Genomic DNA, 19,598 nt, shown 5'->3' with positions numbered 1-19,598 from the left:
AAGGAAGGAGAGAGAGAGAGAGAGAGAGGAGGAAAAACGGATGCGGAAAGAATAAAAGAGGAAAAAAAAAAGAAAAGAAAACGGATAGCAAAAAATGATATCAAAAAATATTAAAAAGCATAAATCAATCATTTTACTTTTTCATCAAAATTAATTTATTCCTCCGCAAAATGGCAACAAAACTGTTCATCATCAATTCATTTCATTCATCTTCATCCATTTACATCGTTCCGCTTTCATTTTTTCCGTCCAATTTTCCGCTTTTCATTTTCCGCTTCATATTTATCTTTCTTTTTATCCGAAAAAAAAAAGAAAGAAAACACACACACACACACACACACACACACACACATACATATACATTTTTCATAACTTTAACTCAATTTGTCACTTCAATCGACAAGGATTATGGTAAGTTAGACAAATTTTTTATCGTTCCAATTATATTTTTTAAATTCATTTGGGAATTTCGGTATGTATTCTTTCAAGTATTGGTTAAATCCTTCCCTTTCTCTCTTCTCTCTCTCTCTCTCTTCCTTTTCTTTCCTTCTTTTCCTTTTTTTTCTCTTTCTTTTTTTTTAAATCTTTTGTAGTGGAAAAAAAAATTTAAAAGAAAATGAATTGTTAAATATTACAATATGAACAAAAAAAAAAAAAAGAAAAAACATTATAAATTAGGAAACTTATTGTAAAATTAGTCTTTTATTATGGAAAATTAAATATTGTAAAAGCTAATTAATTAATTAACTATTAATTAATTCGAAAAATGGTAAATCAAAGAGTTCGAATATATTTTTTTAACGTGAAATTATCAGTAATCAAATGAATTGTTTCTTGTAATTGTATAATTCTATTTCGAATGATATTTTTATGTATTATTATGAAATTAGTTTGCAATTAATTAATTTAAAAAATGATAAATCAAGAAGTTTAAATGTCCTTTTTTTTAATGGTGATATTATCAGTAATCAAATGAATTACTTCCTGTAATTGTGTAAATCTATTTTAAATGATATCTTTACATCAAGGATCATTAGATTTAAATGCACATTGTTAAAAATGGTAGTATCTATCGTTCGATGGGTAAAAAATATATCATTTATATTATTATAATCAGTATAATTTCATTGTCATTTTTATATTGTAATCAATTAATATTTGATTATATTAGCATTTATCAAATTAATTAATTAATTTCTACAACATATTAACTGCTAATTGTTGCCAATTTGTTAATTATATTAATTATCATTACTATTATCATCAGATAATGTCATAGGTCAATCATTTTAATGACAATGGTTATATCATGCTAAGTTATTCTGTGAGAAATTGATAATAATTTTCAGTCATTCGAAACATTTTATCAAATCATCCCTAAATGTTTTAGGTAATGTATTTTTAATAAGTTTCAGTTCATTCCTTCTTCATCTAAATGAAACAATCAATCCAAAAAGTATGCTTAATTTTTCATTATCTTATTATTATAGTAGCCAATTTCAAGGAAACAGTTTCATTTTGTCAAATCAGAACTATGACATTCATCATAGAGGTAATGATGGGAAGAAGTTTGTGTGGAAAGGAAAGAAAACCCTTTGAACTTTTGAACTTTACTACTTATATGAAATAATTTCCAGTATGAAAGTTATCAGCATTCTTGCATTATATCAATAAAAATTTTTCAGTCGAGATGAATGAACTTCAAAAGGATCGTTTAGGTTTGAAAATGAAATTTAAAATTTTGAAAAGGAAAAAATTTTAATGTAATTAGTTTCTTTAAATATGTATAAAATATTCATACGCTTATTGAAATATTTTTATATGAAACAATGTTGGAAGATTGCTCTTTATTAGTTTGAGAACAAATGAATGAACAAAATGAGGAAATGAACAATTGGAACAGGGAGTAGAGAAAAGGAAAAAGGGGTGGGGATAAAAAAAAAATGGGTAATAAAGAGGTTAGATGTACTGTATATAATACAGCGATGAAAAATAGATTTGGCACCTCGACCTCAAAAGACTATTCCTTGAATTAGTAAAATATTGTAAATAGTAAAAAAAAAAAAGAATTTGTCAATTTCTAGAGATAAAAGAAGTTAGGCAATATCAATCAATTCCTCAAAATTGTCAATGTGATATTTATAATGATATCAAAATGAGGAATAAAAATGAGAAAAAAAAAAAAAACACCACATGAGATACAATATGATACGTTGGGATTTTAAATAATTAATATAGCAAAGAAAAAAAATGAAACAAATAAATAAACGAATGAATATATGAAAACTTACTTCAATACAATTGCTGGGAAAGGAGGAGAAAAAATAAATTTCGAAACATATAAGATCAAGATAACTTCATACGAAATAGTTAAAATAGATGGGAAAAGAAATAGTACAATAAAAATTCAATTTTATTACTAAGAATGTTAGATCAAACTGAGTGAAACAAGTGTTGGAATATGTATAAAATTTAATGAAAATGCTAGGAAATTGATCAAAACACAATTTGCCATGATAGAATTAAAAATATCAACCGTCACTGCAATATTCACCTCATGTAATCAATGGGAGATATAAATCGTTATCAGCAGTTTGATTATAACAAAATAAAATACTTCATAGAAAACTCGGAAAATTTCCAACATTTGGAGTTCTTTAAACCAAAAAAAAAATTCTGTAGCTTCAAAGAGAAAAAAAATGAAGAAAGGTCATACGACAAAATATGTTACTCATTTTGCAAACAATCTAATAGAGAAAACTTATGATGTCGGCTGTTTAATTAGCTATACTGTCCAGTCAATTCATTAATGGGACTGTTATTGGTGATGAAGTACATGTAATACAACAATATTGAAATACACAGTCAAATCAAAAAACTATTTTTACGGCAGATGCAAGAAATCTGGATAAAAACTTAGGTGACGATACACAACGAAGAATGGACCTAATTCACTGAAAAATAAACTACCATCAAACTAAAATAAGATTTAGGAATACGCAAAATTCACAAATAACATAGAAAATCTTGTAAGAATGATAAAAAATCCAGTAAGAAAAACACAGCAATAAGAAGGGATGGAACTATGCATTAGACTTGAATAATCCAATAATCAACAAAAAAGCTGAAAAATTAGAAAAATGAATAAATTATGTGGGCAAAAAAACATTGCCGAAAGAAAAAACTTTTCTCTTTGAAAAATAAACTATCAAGTTCAAAGTATCAAGAAATCATACAATTTGATAACAGACAAAACAAATTTACAATTATGAGGAGCAGACTGAAAATGAAGTACGGGATGCAAATTGGATAAAAAAGGAAAATACTAAACATAAGAAGTACCAACAAATAGTAACCTAAGATGGTATTACCATCTTAAAGGTTTTTGCAAAAACAAAACATATCTGGAAGAAAGTGTGAAATATATTAGCAGAAATTTCAACATAAATTTAGGTCAACCGTTTAAATGCAAAACATAATTCTGCGACTCGTAGAGTCTTTTAATTTTAGATAAACTTTATGGCGATGTATAATCTTGAATTAAAACTGCAGATTTCGCTATCAGTTAGTCAGATCAGATATCAGCTGGTTAGGTCGTCCTTTTGCGGTCCTTTGCTACGACCACGGAGTCCACCACCACGGCAACGATCGGGCCTTCCACCTAAAAATATTGAAACTTTTCTCTATCAATATAGAAGTAATAATTGCAATGAGGATGAAATTGAAAAAATTTAACGGACAATAAAAATACATACGTCCGCCTCCTCTAAAATATGCGAGTGGCATTCGATAAGCATCTGATGGTGCAACACAGCATGCTGGTGGGTTTTTTCTCCAGTGCCTCAAAAATTATTAAAAGCACTACAAAAATGTGCTCCTGCACTATTAACGTGAAAAAGATCACATGCAAATGCCGTCTTGTGCTCTGATTAATTTAATCTAACCAAAATGAATTTTAGTAGATTTTTCACTGATCTAATTTTGGTACATTTCCTGTTAGGTGTAAAAACTAGGGAAACTACAAGAAAGATTAAAAGCTGAAAAATCAAACGCTACAAAATTTTACCAATCTCTTCGACGATTTTCTCGTCGTCGTTCTCTAATTTCTTCATTACTGCGGTGTTCTTGCTGCTCCTCCACTGCAAGTAACTTTTATGAAATGTTGAAATCGAAAGACAAAAATATGTATAATGGATAATATGTAGACCAATCAAAACTACCTTCGTTTTTTAAATATACCCGATCAATTCAGTAAAAATCTGTTTGCATGACTGCGAACAGAATGGACTACCTCCCAAGAATCACTTGAACATACAGCATTGACACAACGATCTAAATTTGGAATATGAACTCGTGGTTCATTCTTAATCACTAAGCGAATGCAGAACACTATAATTTCATACAAATCTGTCCCACCCTTTCATAATGTTCAGAAATTAATGAGAGAACAATTAAGAAAAATTTTTATAAATCCTCAAGTGTTAAACAATTGTTATACGAGCATATCTCATCCACATCAGAATAAGTGAACACATCAGAATTTAGGATGATACTATAAAAAAAGAAAAAAAAGAAAAAAAACCTACTAGCTATATCAAATGATCGAGTTGATTGCGGCCTCGATCTATTTACAAACTGTCGGAACATTCGTCGAATACGTTGATCGTCTGGACGAAAATGATGGGGAACGAAATGTCCATGTCCTGATCTCTGAGCAACCGCAACTGTATCGTTAGGGTTTTCTTGTCGATCATCTGATTCTTCAGTACTTCGTTCTTGCGATAAATCATGGTTACCCGAAGTATTATTTTGTTCCTCTTCCACATTCACTGCTAATACTTGTCTCCCCTTTGTTATTCCAGCTTCTTCTAACGTACTCATACATGGATCTTCGGGAACCTGAAAGCGTTTTCATTTCAACTAAGTATATACAGTTTGTCCTTCCGCATTCTTATTTTTTCCTTTATCGTTTTCTCTTATAACTGCAGATGACAAACAATACAACGAACTTGTTCTTCTTCAGGTGGTAGTGATCGCACACTAAAAGTGTCATCACCAGGTTCATCTGAATGACTGCTTGCTGTGGCATTCTCTTCTTCAGGACGATAAGACAAAGGATCACTGTTATCAACGCCTAAAACAAATAATTCTTTAGCGATTTCCAAATATAAGCGGATGATATTCATTACGGATTTTCTTTTTTTCGGGTACATCAAATCAACAGTTTTGAAAGTCTTCTAAAATTCAAACCTTCGTCAATTTCGAGAGACTGTATACCGGGTCCACCACAAAAGTCAGCTCGATTGTCTGAGTTTGAAATTCCATTCGACTGTTTTGGCCGCTGATTTCGTGTCATAAGATAAGAACTACCAATAGAAGTCTCTCGTTGGCACTGCTCTTCTGTGTGATCTGAGAGTTGTCGACGACGAACGGATCGTTCACTTGTTGCCTAAAGGTTTGGAATCTAAGAAAACTAAAGACAAATGAGTTTGGAATTTCAAATTTACATGGTTTAGTTCAAAGAAACTTTAAACTAAAGACAGAAAAGGAAGAGAGGAAACAAATGACTATCTAAGCTATTTAGCCTTCAAAAATAGTGAAACAATACAGCAACACAGAGAATTCTAAATATGTAAAGCCTTACTATATCTACCTCATTATTTATGGAATTCGGAGAACGTTCTCGAAATCCTGGCAAGTCAGTACAATCTGCAAAGCCCGCACGACGATGATCTTCCAACAATATTTGATTTATGGTTGCAAGCAGTTCCTTGAAAAAAAAAAAACAAATTTAAATCAAATTCCAGATTTTGTCAAAGAAAAACGCTGTTTTGAAATTATCCATAAGGAAGACTTTCCAACTATCTCACACTTTAGTCTATCTTTTTGTGAATTAAATGCTTTCATCCGTAGCAATTGAGTAAAGAACAAAGGTCCAAGAATGAGTGTCTACCGCAAATAAGTCAAATATGAAATGAAGCCTAGCAAACAACATTAATCATTATCAAATAGTACCATACCGATAATGAACCAGGAAAAAAAAACCTTAGCTTCCTCGGTTTCTGAACGATCAGGTTGTTTCATTACGAATATAAAGTAAGTCATCAGTTTGACACGCAGCTTTAACATTAACTGCATATCCTGAAAGCAATTCTTGGCCATTCCTCTTGCAAGCTAATGAGAGAGAGGAAAGCAAGGAAATCACAAAAATAACTTAAAAATACAAAAATCACTGAAGCGAACAAAGAACAATTAAATCTATCGCATTTCGGGAATTTTCAAAAAACAAAATTCAGAAGCTAACCTCAAATTTCCATCGAAAAACCAGCCACGGCTCAAGCGCAAAGACGCATTCATCGGTGTTCGAATCCGTGTCTACATCATCATCATTCAATGCAAATTCATCACCTAAAATTAATGAACTACTAGTCCTTAACTGAAATACAAACACTTTCTACTGCAAAACGTCAAACATGGAAAATTCATTTCTAATGAGAAAATTACTTCCGAAAAAGCCAATCAACTTACCTATGGAATAGTCATTCAGAACTTCACGTTTGAGATGAACGGGACCGGCAAACAATAATACGGTCAAAGGTGGAACTGCCGTAACTGTTCGTAACTATAAAAAATTAATAGTTTGTTTTAAATTTGAATTGAAATTTAAAGACTTATAGAAGCAATGAGTTAAATTAGCGAAATCACTAGAAGGAAGAAGGTATAGCAACATTGGCAATAACCTACACTCAAGTTATCACCAGTTTTGGATAATTCCTGGAATGCAAGATATTCAATAACCGGTTCCGGTTTCCCCAACTTTCCAACTCCCATTCCGTTCATTCCAGCAGATGAAGCCTGTCGTTTAACTGCACATCCATATGGTAACGACGCAACCTCGTTACTGTAAAAATTCAAATTCTGAAAATTTAATTTAAAAACCATGAAATCTTGTACTAAATACAGCTTTATCAGAAATCCAAAATGTTTTAGAATGAAAAGAATAAACAACACTTTTTTACAGCAGAAGTATGTTAGACAACTTTTTCAAGAAAGACTGATTAGCGAGATACAATCTTTCGTGCTCACTTTATGATAAGCACAGCTCACGATACTCATGATTCCTGATAAAAATAATTACCATTCCTATCACCACAAGAATTAGAGATCTAAATTTGGTTTTTAATCAAAAATAAAACATAGATTATTGAAATTAGAAAGCCTCATCTTACATTGCATTATTAAATGGCAAAAAGTTTGAAAAAATTTTTTCAAATACCTTGTACGTATTTTTCGAATTTGACCACCCGAACGGGTAAAACCAATGTTAGGGTAACTGCCCGCTACGAGAGCCGCTTGAATCATTGGCCAAGAATTACTATATCGATTGAAATCGGGATCATCTGCTGATCGACAGCTTGCAGGTAACAGTCGAAGCTTTTGGAGTTCCATAAACAGTTGCTGTCTAGAATGACACTACAATACATCAAAAACTACGAATCAGTAATGGCGCATAAGACCGATTAAATTAATCGCAATGAAAGTGTCTTTTTGGTTTAAAAATTTTTGAAAATTAACAAAAAAAGGATCGAAACACCAGAATGCCTTCGGACCATTCAACCATTCAAATGTAGGTAGCACAACTTTTCCCGACTAAATACTGAATCGAAAAAAAAGGCTAAAAAAGGAACTTTTGAAAACCACTATCGGTAAAAGAATCAAGAAATATTGATAGGCTTTCGTACCCAAAAACAAAAATATTTGTTGGTAGGCCGGAAAGTTTACTCAGTGCTCTGATCCTTAGACCTTATTCAGTTCGATGTCACTGTCAAGGAGTGAACCAAAAATAAAGAACTTTATCTTTTATATCAAGTTTAACCAATTTGAGTAAAATATGAAACCTTCATTGTAACAGCTAGATGAAACTTAATTTGAGCAAAAAAAGAAAGATGTACAAAAACTTACCGAATACCAACGATCATTCTCATTGCGTTGAGAGATAAATAATTACTCGTGCAAAAATTCGACTGACCATGGGACGGTAATTTTATAAACGCGTTATATATTCTCAAAAATGTCATATGATCAGAGTAATCAAAGCCGGCGAAAACATCACGTGCTATCATTGCGGAATTCCGTTCTTCTCGTTCACCACTCGGTGGCAAGACAACTAGAACAGTAAGTATTCGTAAATCATTTTGAATAAAGTGGAAGGATGGGTGAGAAAAAAAAAGGATCAAGTGAATATCTAAAGACCAAATATAATAACTTACAAGGATCACGATGCGAGAGAGTGGCAACAAGTGTCAAAACGGGACTCAAACATTTCAGGCAAATACCAAAAAGAAGAAATCGAGCCAACTGTGGGCATAACGGAAGTTGCACAATGTGACGTCCTAGATCGGTTAAATCCGGTTCACCATTTCGGTCACGAGTATTTGCAAAATACGAATTATCTGTTATGTGTGACATCTGCGATGATTCTTGTCGACTTTTGAAAACTGCACCAATTTGCTGCAAATGTATTTTCCAAAAGTTTTGGATACTACTTAACAGAATAATATCCAGCAAGAGAATGTGATGCTGACTGTATGATCAAAAAAATCATCGGTTAATCATGATTAAAAGGAAACAGTATCACAGACAGGAAAACAAGAGATTTTAAGCAAGAAATTATGAGCTGTTGAATTTTTCGATACAAAGGTTAAAAACAGTTCGAATTTTTTGCTTCCAAATATTATGACAACCTCAAGAAATTCAAAACTTCGATCGATAGCCACTGCTGATGGTGGTTCCGGTGCGTTGAGCAAAAATTGTCGAACTGAATATTTTCTTGGGGCAAACATCTTCGCATGTAAACATACTTCATGAATAGCGCTTCTTTTCATTTCAGGCAACTGAAACAGTGTAATTTATTGAGGAATTTATGACCGCACTTCAGGTCAATCTTAGCAAATAAAATAATTTACTTCAGAAAAACAAAAAAAATAGAAGGAATATGAAATGATATCAAAGCAAACATGCATTAAAGACCTGGGTTGGATTCATTCTTGCATAATCTTCCGTTGTGAATAATCGAAAGCAATAGCCATTTCGACATCTTCCAGCCCTGCCGGCTCGTTGTTCAGCATTCGACTTTGCTATCCACGTCATTTTTAGTTGACTTATACGTGTTGAATGGTCGTAGATTTTCTAAAGCGTAGAGAAAACATGATTAGTGTATTTCAAAGTCTTCATACTTCTTATACGTTACAGGAATACGTTAATAATACAGAACGAACAAGTGGATCAAAAAGAAAGCTCAGCAGGGTGAATATCTTCTGTATAAAAGAAACATGGCTATGTCCCTTCATATCTAAGAGACAACTAAAATGACTTTGGCGACATACCGAACTCCTTCACCAACTTTAACATCAATATGAGAGAGGAAAATTTCAAAACTGTCGAAATGTATAAATTATTACCTCCTTGACTTTGCCACAGTCAATCACGAAAACAACATCATCGATTGTCAAACTTGCTTCAGCAATATTCGTACTCAAAATCTGCAATGTACTTGAATTTCGCTACTCCCACTTGTGATCTTATAGAAAACTAAAGGCTTCTGGAACGGTAAAGAATTATTACATTTCGTTTTTCGCCTCCTTCTATTCGCACTTTATCTCACTATCCTTAAAAACCGTTACATGGAACGATTAATCTGGTTCGATAATGTAGCTTAAGACGTACCACTTTACGATAACCACGACCAACTGGCTCAAATATACGCTGCTGATCCTGACTACCCATTTGAGAGTGAAGGGTAAAAATGGCTGGTTTTGTGGAACAGCCTTGCATTTTAATAGCCTTTTCACGTACAGCTAAAATGTCTTCATAACCAGGTAGAAACACTAGAATTGAACCTGAAAAAAGTTTTTTTCAAAACAACTACACACCCGGACCATGACAATTTTGAAATCTTATTTCTTGGTTTACCTGATCAGGCATTTACACTCAAATATAAAATGACCAGATCTGGGAAACCAAACTTATTATTGAAAAGAATCATGCAAATTTTCTAAATTTTTTCGCTTTATTTGTGAAGGAATTTTGAAAACACTTGCCATGAACTGGACTATCCATGCAGTAATTAATAACAGCTACCGTTAAATCCGTATCAACACTTTCCAACCACTGTTCACCACCAGATATCATATATGACTGTAAAAGGCACGTGTAATGTATTTGAATTTTTTCAAGTTATTTTTTTCTGATTTTCAAATTTCGACCTAACCAACTGAATTCATTCCATACTTTCGTTTGTGCTGCATTCATTATTTTTCACTTGATCCTTCTTTTAATTTATATAAGAAATGTTATCTTTTAAGCAAAAAATGTAATACGTGAAGTCTTACATCGACCAGGTAAACCGTATCCAAGTTAGTATGCCGCAGAATTTCCACATATGACGGATCAAAATGTTGCGGACGGTCGCGTAAACATGATACATAATATTCCTGATCGCAGTGTGGCTAAAAAAAAATGCTCAGTACAACAATAGTAAAGTATCATCTTACAGTTAAAAACTTGCTAGACAGTAAACAAAATTGTGCATAATCTTCGTCCACTAAGATAATGATGGAGAGCGAAGGAAAAAAGGAACTCTTATTATTGACACTAGGCTTGAAAGTGCCAAATGATGAAGATGGCAAAGCAGACATACCTCATCTCGGTGTCCTGAATGGACGTTTGACAACGAAAACGGTACTGATGGTCTAGAAATAATTGAAATTTAACAAAGAAAGTGCAAAAAATTCTAAACCAACGCAGGAACAAAGTAAATAACAGCATTTACTCAAATTTAAAACAGAATAACCATCCTAAGATTTTATATAATAAATAGTCATAAATAGGAAATAACAGTAATTAATACCCTTGATTAGAAAAATTTGATCCATTTGAATTCCACTGCGTCCCAAATCCATCAGCATTATTTGTGGATACATAGAATTTTGAAGGCTGTGTGTAATTTTGTAAATTTGGAGGCTGTAACACATTGATTCCATTAGATATTTAATAAATATAAGGATGTGTTCAATTTTTTCCAGCTATTTTAAGACAATTTTTAGAATATTGAAATTACGGTTTTTTTTCTTATACGATGGCCTCAACTATGTTATTGGTTAACTGTTAGATTTTTCACTTCAGTTGCTTTGCTAATTTGAAAAGTTTTCCCTTTTTGTCTTTGTATCCAACAGTGGTAATTCAAATCTAATCAGTCACTATTAGTGAATGATATAATGTTAACAACCTCGGTCCCTAATAACATCTTGCAATTGATTAGAATAAGGACTTACCATAACGTAGTAATTTTGGTAATCATTTTGTGCCGGCATCACATGATATGTTGCACACATCATCTGTGGCCCACCAACATATGATGCCATCATACCATATGGGGTCATTGGGATCTGCTGAGCATATATACAATTCGGTGGTGGTTGAGAGTAATTGAAACCCTGTAAACAACTAACATTAGAAATTAAAAATGCATTTGAACTTTTCAGGAAATTTCTCGTCAAAACATGCCTATTATTAATATGAATTTGCCAACGTGCTAAGCGGTTAAGCAGCTGAAGGAAATTTAAAGAAAAAAGAGTTTATATCGACGAGGAACAAACTGCAAAACATCTCAGTTTTAATGAGATTTCGAGATTTCACCCAAAATTTACAGCTAAATTATGCAGTAGTTCTGCACCCTACCAAGATTTCCAAACCATTAAACCATTTCTGCTTCTGCTCATTTATGTATGTCAACATTTATCAGATCCACCAACATGCTGTGACTTTTCAAAAAAATTTGACGGCAGAAAAAATTAATTTAAGATTTAAGATTTAATTTAAGAAGGAACTTACGGCTAGTCCGCTTTGTGATGGATACATCTGGTACCCATCATAGAATGCTGGCTCCTGATAACAACCATTTTGTTCACTGCTTCTTATATTCATTTGGCTATACATTTCAGTTAAGCTAATCTGTCCTAAAAAGCGTTCCTCAGTTCAAATTCTAATAGTCAACTTGAAAAAACAAAGTGAAATTGCTCCCACAGATTCCGAACTTGATGAGAAACTTTAATCCTTTAAGTAAAGAAAGTAAAAAACAGTTTGACAGTGCGTAGAACATACCACTGCAATTTGTGTAATAGCCTTTTTCTTGATGTGAATTCGAAGAGATTCTGCAAAACGTACACTTTTGATTATCTTTCTTATATCTCAGAATGCATTGTTCATTTCTTTTTGTTTTTTAAGTAATGCAGTAACCAAATTTAATTATCTTACAAGTCAAATAAGACTATTCTATGGATTTCGACAAATAAATATAGAGATCGTTCCTTATGCATATGTACTTCACTTATAAAAAGCCTAATGCACTGAATAAGTGGACTTTTCTCGACTTCATACAGCATATTATACTGAAAACACTTATCAGAAAAAACTGTCCTGACTTGATCATTCCTAGATTGAACAATTATCCATCGGTCAGTCTTCGACCAGACCATACACGACTCACACATTTAGAAATGCCCACCAGCCATCTATCCCCCCTCCCATGTTTAGCAAAAAAAGTAAGGACTTTGATATAGAGGAAAGAACCAACTGAGGATATAACTGTCGATTATTGAACTGATTGATCATTATTGGAGAAAAATGATCACTTGCAGGAACAGATGATGCTACTTGTCGTGACGGCATTACTTCATAATTGCTATTCATTTCATCAGCATTCTGAATAAGTGGATTGATTTACAAAAGAATGCGCTAGAAGTCTACCTTTATACAGTTTCATTTCGTGAAACATCGGTCGAAAATTCAATTCTTACCTCAAATATATAGTAGTAAAAAGAGCTTACCTTTTTCTTACCATTACGTCCTTGATGTAATTTTGAATCATCATAATTTTCAGAACGAAATTCATCCACTTGAGGGAAACTGTAAAAAGGAATAAACATAATCACTGATTTCAAACAACCATGAATTCCGAAGACTCTAGAGATAGACTTCGAAACTGCAACTGCGTTGGTTTTCGACTAAACAAATTTTCATTTATTTATAGATGATTAACCTGACAAATGTTATCACCTCGAATTACTAGACTATTCGGTTATGCAGCTGAATTTACCCTTTAACGGATAAGATAAGGTTCCACACCGTCAAACTGCATCGTTTACATCTGTCCTATTGAGAAATGGAGGTTTTCCGATAAATTAAAGCTTTGAAGATATCATGCTTCAGTACCATTTGGTTAACCTATTAACTTGCAATGTCGAAATTCGCTATCAAGACGGTCGATGCTGCAGTAGAATTTCTTAACTCGAAAACAAACAGTACGCACCTATTGTAAGCCTGATCATCATTCAAGCTCCTCGCAGTTTTGCCAAAGAACGTACCGCCGGTAAACGAAGATGCGTGTTTGTAATCTGTCAATGCCAATATTTCCGGTAAATAGAACATTTCTACCTTGTGTAATGTGGATGGTACTGAAATGAAAATCGTGTAATAAATCATAAATCAAATAACATAAACAATTATGCGACAGAAACGATAAAAGTCGAAAAGTAAATTTTCGTCGTTTTTTCGATTAAGTACTTCGTGGGTACAATTTACCAGACATTTTAGACGAACTTGCGGACAATTAGTTAGAATTTAGGAGAGGGTGAAATAGTGAGATATTTTATTAGTACAGGTGCGAGTTTTCCAAGCAATTTTTTTACCCTTCGTTATTTTGTTTATCCTCATTTGCTTCTAATACACATTTTAATTATTATGACAGGTCATAACTTAGAACAACAGTGATCATTATTAGACATTATTTCCATCATGTTTACAATGATCGCTGGTCCAAAGCATGATGTGGAGGTTTTACAAGATGAATATATCCGAATAACCTCGGAACTTATAAAAAAAGGCTTCAGTTACTCCTCACCCTCTTCCCCAGTCGATTTCTTCACGTGCTAGCTAAGTTTCCGAAAAACAAATTAATTTTAAATGAAACAAGACCAAAAAACGTACTGTCCAGACAAAAAACATTTCCAGGACCAAAATAACGTCTAAATAATTCGCGACTTTCTTCCATTGTTGCCGACATTAAAATAATCTAAAAATGTCAAGTTAAGAACATTATTATGCTGATATTTTCACGTCAAAAATTAAAACTAATAATTTTTAAAGTCCCATAAAACATAACTTACCCTTAAATCATCTCGATTTTTAAGAGCTTGTCGGAGTGTTATCAGAAGATAATCCGTTTTTTGTTCTCGTTCATGAATTTCATCCTTAAATTTAATACGATCAAATTCGTTCGCTGCAATGTAAAAAAAAAATAAAAAGACGAACTTATAAATAACACTGATCGCAGTGTTTTGACTGGAACCGCTTGCTTCTTACTCGAATTCAACAACTTTCTCAAGTAATTACTACCGATTCTATGGAATGACAAAGAAAACTTTTTAATTCTAGAACGTACATCAAAACGTAATAAAATGCGGAACGAACAAAACTCGTAACAAAAAAGACGTAACAAAACTCGACTGGTACATTATGTTAGCAAAGTTTGTTTCGATGTTCTAAAAAAAATTATATTATTCTTTGCTACAATAATTGACAAGATTTACTAATCTTGAAATGGAACAAACAAATTAACCACAAACCAAGATAATGTGTGAAATATTGGAAGCATTAGTATCATTTGTAAGCAGTCGCAACAAAACTCCACTAGTGCAATATGTTAGTACAGTTTGTTCTGATGTCCTGAAAAAAATGAAATTATGTTAGAAATATTAAAAATTTCAAAATCTAGTATTCAGCAAAAAAAATAAAATTTCATTTATACAAAATTTGTTACTTTTAGATTTGTAGAAGATGACGGTGAAAAAAGAATACTTTTGCTCCAGTCGAATATGATAACCAACTGTTGATCCCAGTTTCTCGTTCCGCTCTTTTGCTACACGTGCAGATACCGCAAGAACTGGCAATCTTCGCGGCTGCGTACAGAATATTCGAACCGCTTGTTGATGTTTCGCAGCATCTTCCAATATAAACTGGGGAACCTAAAGAAGTTTGTAGAAGACATTGTACGACGGTATGTCTTCGAAGAATACTAAGGTTACAGTTCCCTTTGCCGTCCGATCGTGCTGCCTAATACCATCTCTCTCACCCTTGTCTAATTTTTTATTCCCCCACATTTTTTTTATATTTTATTTTATTTTATTTCTTTCCCTTTTTATTTTCCCACGTAACCTTGTAATTTTTTTTGGCAATAAACATAACAGAAGATTTCCGAACCATACCGGTGAATCTATTTGGCAACCAGATTTCTCAAGCCATAATACTCTTCTTAGAAAAAAGATATTTCGACCATTTCCACTGGATTAAATGAATAACCAGGACCGATAGAAACTTCTAAGTGACACTCAACAGTGAAGTTTCAGTCTTAAAGCATCAACTACTTCACAGAAGACAATGAAAATGGCTTTTCCGGCTGTTGCCACCTTGTTTTCAATACATTTCAAAGTCGATGAAAATTTGCGGATGACGTTATCGTACTCTAACCGTTCAGCAAATTGTTATAAGTTATTTTGCAAGGAACATTCACCTAGTTCCGTCATCCCGGATGTCACATTTGAAGAGACGACCCAAACTTTACTAACATTATTTGATTCCTCATGGTAGTATTGCTTTAAAGGAAAGAGTGAAGATTTTGTTTCATATCGAGGGAGAGCAGACCATGAATATCGATGGTACTAATTAGCTTCACTTGTCAAAGACCATTTCAAGTACCTTATATTTGTACGGAAGTCTAGTCAAAAATTTTAATTAAACCTAAAAATCCTCAGTAACTAAGAATGAACAATCTGTGAATACTTCAAAATTAATGTTCGAATCCAACCGCTTGCTTAGTCTGAAATATGACAATGAAATGACTGAATCATGTTCCATCATCCGGCCAATATTATGCTAGTTTCTAGATTTTCACCCAAATTATTCAAAATAAAAGTGAAGCTGAGTAAGCGAAGATATGCATAACGTACATGAAGGATACACTGTCAACATAAAGAAGTAGAGAGCGAAAAGTAAAGTCTTCCCTCATCTACGTTCACGCATCCCAAATTAGTAAATTTTTTGATAAATTAGTACTTCACTAAGGTATTTATTTCTTAGCTTCCGAGAACAAATCCATTCCCTCTGAAACATCGAAAGACTTCCTCGTTATCTAGTTTTGCATTACTCAGGTTCAGACCAATACTATCTCTGACTTTACAAGCGCATCCTGCCGTAAAACAGTTTTAGTCAGTAACTCCGCGTTCAGTCAAGGCAAACTAAGATACATTTATCGAGTTATGTAGTTTTCTAGTTCGGGATACCAAAATGTTTTTAGCACAAAACAAATCTTTTTCAAGCAATCGTTTTATAAGCTCTACAATACACCTTTATCAAGCACGCCTTTTGTTCATATCTTGAAAGTTCATCTACGCTCACCTGTCTCTTTCCAACATTTCCAACAATGAGGTTGGTACTTCAAATTAACACGACTTCATCCCCAATCAGTTTTCCGTAAGATATGTTCTATTCTTTATATTGTTATCCTTGGATAGCAAAAAACAAAGCTGAAAGATTTGCAGAAAAGCTCAGTTGTAGCTAAGGAAACATAACGAGTTTTGCGACATGTGTTTCCTCTAAGACTATACTGAGCATCGAAAATGCATCATCACTCCTTCCTTTTTTGGCCAAACTGTCAGTTTTAGATCGCACCAAATAATGATATTCCTACACTTACTGACTCTTCGCTTCTTGCTCAATATAATCAATAGCGAAATAGTCCTTACAGGAATTTTCAGATCTATTTTGCCCAGCTATCACTTTAATATTAAATACTCCGACACCTCGAAATCCGGCTTAACATTCTCTCATTGTTTAACTCCTATAGCATCTCAGAATTTTCTCTCGTTCAACAATATCGAATTCATAATCTTTCTATCCATAAACAAACATTGAAGCCGAAGAATTGTTGATGTTTCCAAGTACTCTAAATATCATAAATCTTGAAAAGATTATCTCCTGCATAAATTTTGAACGTTCAAATTAAACTACACTGTTGCTTTCCTATAGAAAAATTGTGTTATAATATGCTTGGATATTTATTTATGAATTGCTGTACTTCTTTAGGTATATATGGTTGATATCGATCTTTTGTTACCCTATTATTCAGTGGAATTTTTCTTTGTTAATTTATTTTTGTAGTTTATCTAATATCAGTTATTACTACAAAGTTTCTGATTACGTATTATTGCTATTATTATCATCCTTTTTTTCAATTGTGATAATATATACAATTTTGATTACCATATAAATTACAATATTTTTTATTTTATTTTTTTAAATTATTCCTCTTTTTGTACTCGCTGCAAATGATGCCAGCATGGAACTTATTCTTTTTTCTTATCCATGCTTAATCGAAGGTAACAACATTTTGCAACGATCTCACCAAAGTGCTGATTTCATTAAATGAATTCAGTACAATCTTTCCCGTAAATTTTAACAATATGAAGCTGTCTCATCAGTTCATACTCCATGGGTACACAAACTCTTATTCAGTTAATGCGGACCTCATTCTATTTCTCATCCACCAAAACTTTTTTATAGGAGCAAATGCTATACTTCGCTACCTACATTGTATCCTAAAATTCTTCCCCTATTTGGTCTCCATATCTCCTTCCTTCTTCCACATCCATTACATACATACGCACACACACACACACGCACACACACACACACACACACACACACACACACACACATACACATACATATGTATTTTTGAAAGACTCTTGAACCCAACCCTCATTAACAGGGAAAAGGAAGGACTGGAAAGGTTACAATAAAATTTAAGTAAATTACCGATTACTATGAAGTAAATCGTTGATAGCTCCTGATGTAAATCTTTTACATTTGAAAACGTGATATGTAAAATAGAATGAATCACTGTGCTCTCGATTATAGTCGTGAAATCCGATGAACTGACGAGTTCCGCGCTTACTAAAAGCAACTACTAACGAGTGGCTTGTGCATAAAATCCAGTCATCGTTAAGAAACGATTACCTGTGTAGTCTTGCCACAACCAGTGCCACCAACGATCATTGTTACTTTATGATTACGAATAGTTTGAAGAATTTCGTCCTTCATTGCATAAGCCGGTAAACTTTTTCGGAAATTCTCTACTGAATGCCGCACTGACGTACAAGGTGGAACCAACATCGGTCTGTTAAAGCTTGAATGATAGCGACTACCTACTTGTCGGCCTAAAACAAACAATATGGATACGGCAGTTCGACACAAATAAAGCATAGAAAGCGTCAAAATCACGGTATCAACTGCACAAAAATATGTAACCATGAAAAATTCTTCAAACAAAAATAATTGGAAAAGATCATTTGGAATGAAAGATGCATATTGCCTATCACATCTTATGCAAGAGAAAACTTAGACTGCTATGTTTACTGAGTATTCCGTAACTTGGGCTAATAACAAATTTGCAATCAAAAAGAATATATTTGAACAAGACATATTTCTGGTTATATTAAAATTACAATCGTTTCAGTAATTCATTTCAGTAATGATTGTTTTTCAACAAGTAACTTATCAATACATGAAACTTTGCTGAAATGAAATGGTATGAGAATTTGAAAATGCTACCTTTGGTTATTCTTTTCTATACAATTCTGTCATGCGGATGTATCAATGTGTATCAAATCAGGAAAGAAAGTAGTGCTACTAATTGGAAGTATGTTTAAAAATCATCAGAAGGATATATAAGTATTAATTGAAGCAGTATCTCGATGAGAAGGGAAGAGTAAACGTACTTGCATTGCCGGATCGAAGGTACAAGTCGATATCACCATAACCTAACGGAAATATAGTCAAGAAACGCGACAATGCTCGTTTTTGAAATATACTCAAAACAATTGGTTCCGAATCCCTAGCATTCGTGTAAGTACACAGATCGACATGTGGAAAACGTGTTACTACAACGCGACGATTACATCCGCTTCTGAAATATTCAACAATTTTAACTTGGTTAATACCATTAAAAGCAAGTTTTCTATCATAAATCATTGGAATTTTAACATATACTAGCTTAAAATTCCAATTATATTACACTTCGCTGAATTCCTTCATTGAACAACTGCTATCCGGTAGTGAGTAAAAGGAATAAAAAAACAATCGTAAATAATTACCCGATACTGTGGGACTTCAGACTGCAATTCGTAGCTATAGAATGTACAATTTTCCTTTTCTCAATTGATAGTGGCTCCAGGATGATTTCTGAAAATAGAAGTGAAAGTAAAGCAAAAGTAAATGACGACAAATAAAATTTTATAAAGGATCGGCATGCTAAACACTTCTCCTCACTTACTATTTCACCTCTACTTTCTATCCCCAATTTCACCAATTAGTAATGTAACCATTCGACATATATATGCATATATATGCATATATATATATGTATATATATATATATAATATATATATAATATATATATATATATAATATATATATATATATA

At 32.9% G+C, this 19,598-nt stretch overlaps 1 protein-coding gene across 1 annotated transcript in view; it reads right to left on the bottom strand.

Annotated features, from left to right (window-relative positions):
• Positions 1-3,581: 3,581 nt before the first annotated feature.
• The window catches only part of LOAG_18639 (hypothetical protein), a gene marked incomplete at its 3' end in the record, with an annotated part of 16,463 nt that continues 446 nt past the window's right edge, over positions 3,582-19,598 (bottom strand). Inside the window, exons 2-36 of the mRNA XM_020451303.1 lie at positions 19,269-19,356; positions 18,894-19,081; positions 18,133-18,332; positions 14,917-15,083; positions 14,685-14,784; positions 14,226-14,309; positions 14,047-14,131; positions 13,370-13,514; positions 12,888-12,966; positions 12,635-12,762; positions 12,163-12,212; positions 11,893-12,017; positions 11,334-11,495; positions 10,910-11,022; positions 10,700-10,751; positions 10,392-10,508; positions 10,101-10,197; positions 9,727-9,899; positions 9,462-9,542; positions 9,031-9,189; positions 8,745-8,894; positions 8,271-8,511; positions 7,963-8,167; positions 7,277-7,462; positions 6,745-6,901; positions 6,529-6,622; positions 6,305-6,408; positions 6,046-6,141; positions 5,654-5,770; positions 5,251-5,449; positions 5,010-5,134; positions 4,587-4,899; positions 4,067-4,139; positions 3,756-3,841; positions 3,582-3,661 (exon numbers count right to left, since the gene is read on the bottom strand). Of these exons, the coding sequence (XP_020304921.1) occupies positions 3,582-3,661; positions 3,756-3,841; positions 4,067-4,139; positions 4,587-4,899; positions 5,010-5,134; positions 5,251-5,449; positions 5,654-5,770; positions 6,046-6,141; positions 6,305-6,408; positions 6,529-6,622; positions 6,745-6,901; positions 7,277-7,462; positions 7,963-8,167; positions 8,271-8,511; positions 8,745-8,894; positions 9,031-9,189; positions 9,462-9,542; positions 9,727-9,899; positions 10,101-10,197; positions 10,392-10,508; positions 10,700-10,751; positions 10,910-11,022; positions 11,334-11,495; positions 11,893-12,017; positions 12,163-12,212; positions 12,635-12,762; positions 12,888-12,966; positions 13,370-13,514; positions 14,047-14,131; positions 14,226-14,309; positions 14,685-14,784; positions 14,917-15,083; positions 18,133-18,332; positions 18,894-19,081; positions 19,269-19,356 (4,619 nt within the window). The remainder of the gene's footprint in view (positions 3,662-3,755; positions 3,842-4,066; positions 4,140-4,586; positions 4,900-5,009; positions 5,135-5,250; positions 5,450-5,653; positions 5,771-6,045; positions 6,142-6,304; positions 6,409-6,528; positions 6,623-6,744; positions 6,902-7,276; positions 7,463-7,962; positions 8,168-8,270; positions 8,512-8,744; positions 8,895-9,030; positions 9,190-9,461; positions 9,543-9,726; positions 9,900-10,100; positions 10,198-10,391; positions 10,509-10,699; positions 10,752-10,909; positions 11,023-11,333; positions 11,496-11,892; positions 12,018-12,162; positions 12,213-12,634; positions 12,763-12,887; positions 12,967-13,369; positions 13,515-14,046; positions 14,132-14,225; positions 14,310-14,684; positions 14,785-14,916; positions 15,084-18,132; positions 18,333-18,893; positions 19,082-19,268; positions 19,357-19,598) is intronic.

This window comes from Loa loa, assembly GCF_000183805.2.
Source record: "Loa loa unplaced genomic scaffold supercont3.417, whole genome shotgun sequence".
NCBI classification, from domain to species: Eukaryota; Metazoa; Nematoda; class Chromadorea; order Rhabditida; family Onchocercidae; genus Loa; species Loa loa.
The sequence above is the reverse complement of the archived record's forward strand: the minus strand, read 5'-3'. Positions and strand labels throughout refer to the sequence as shown.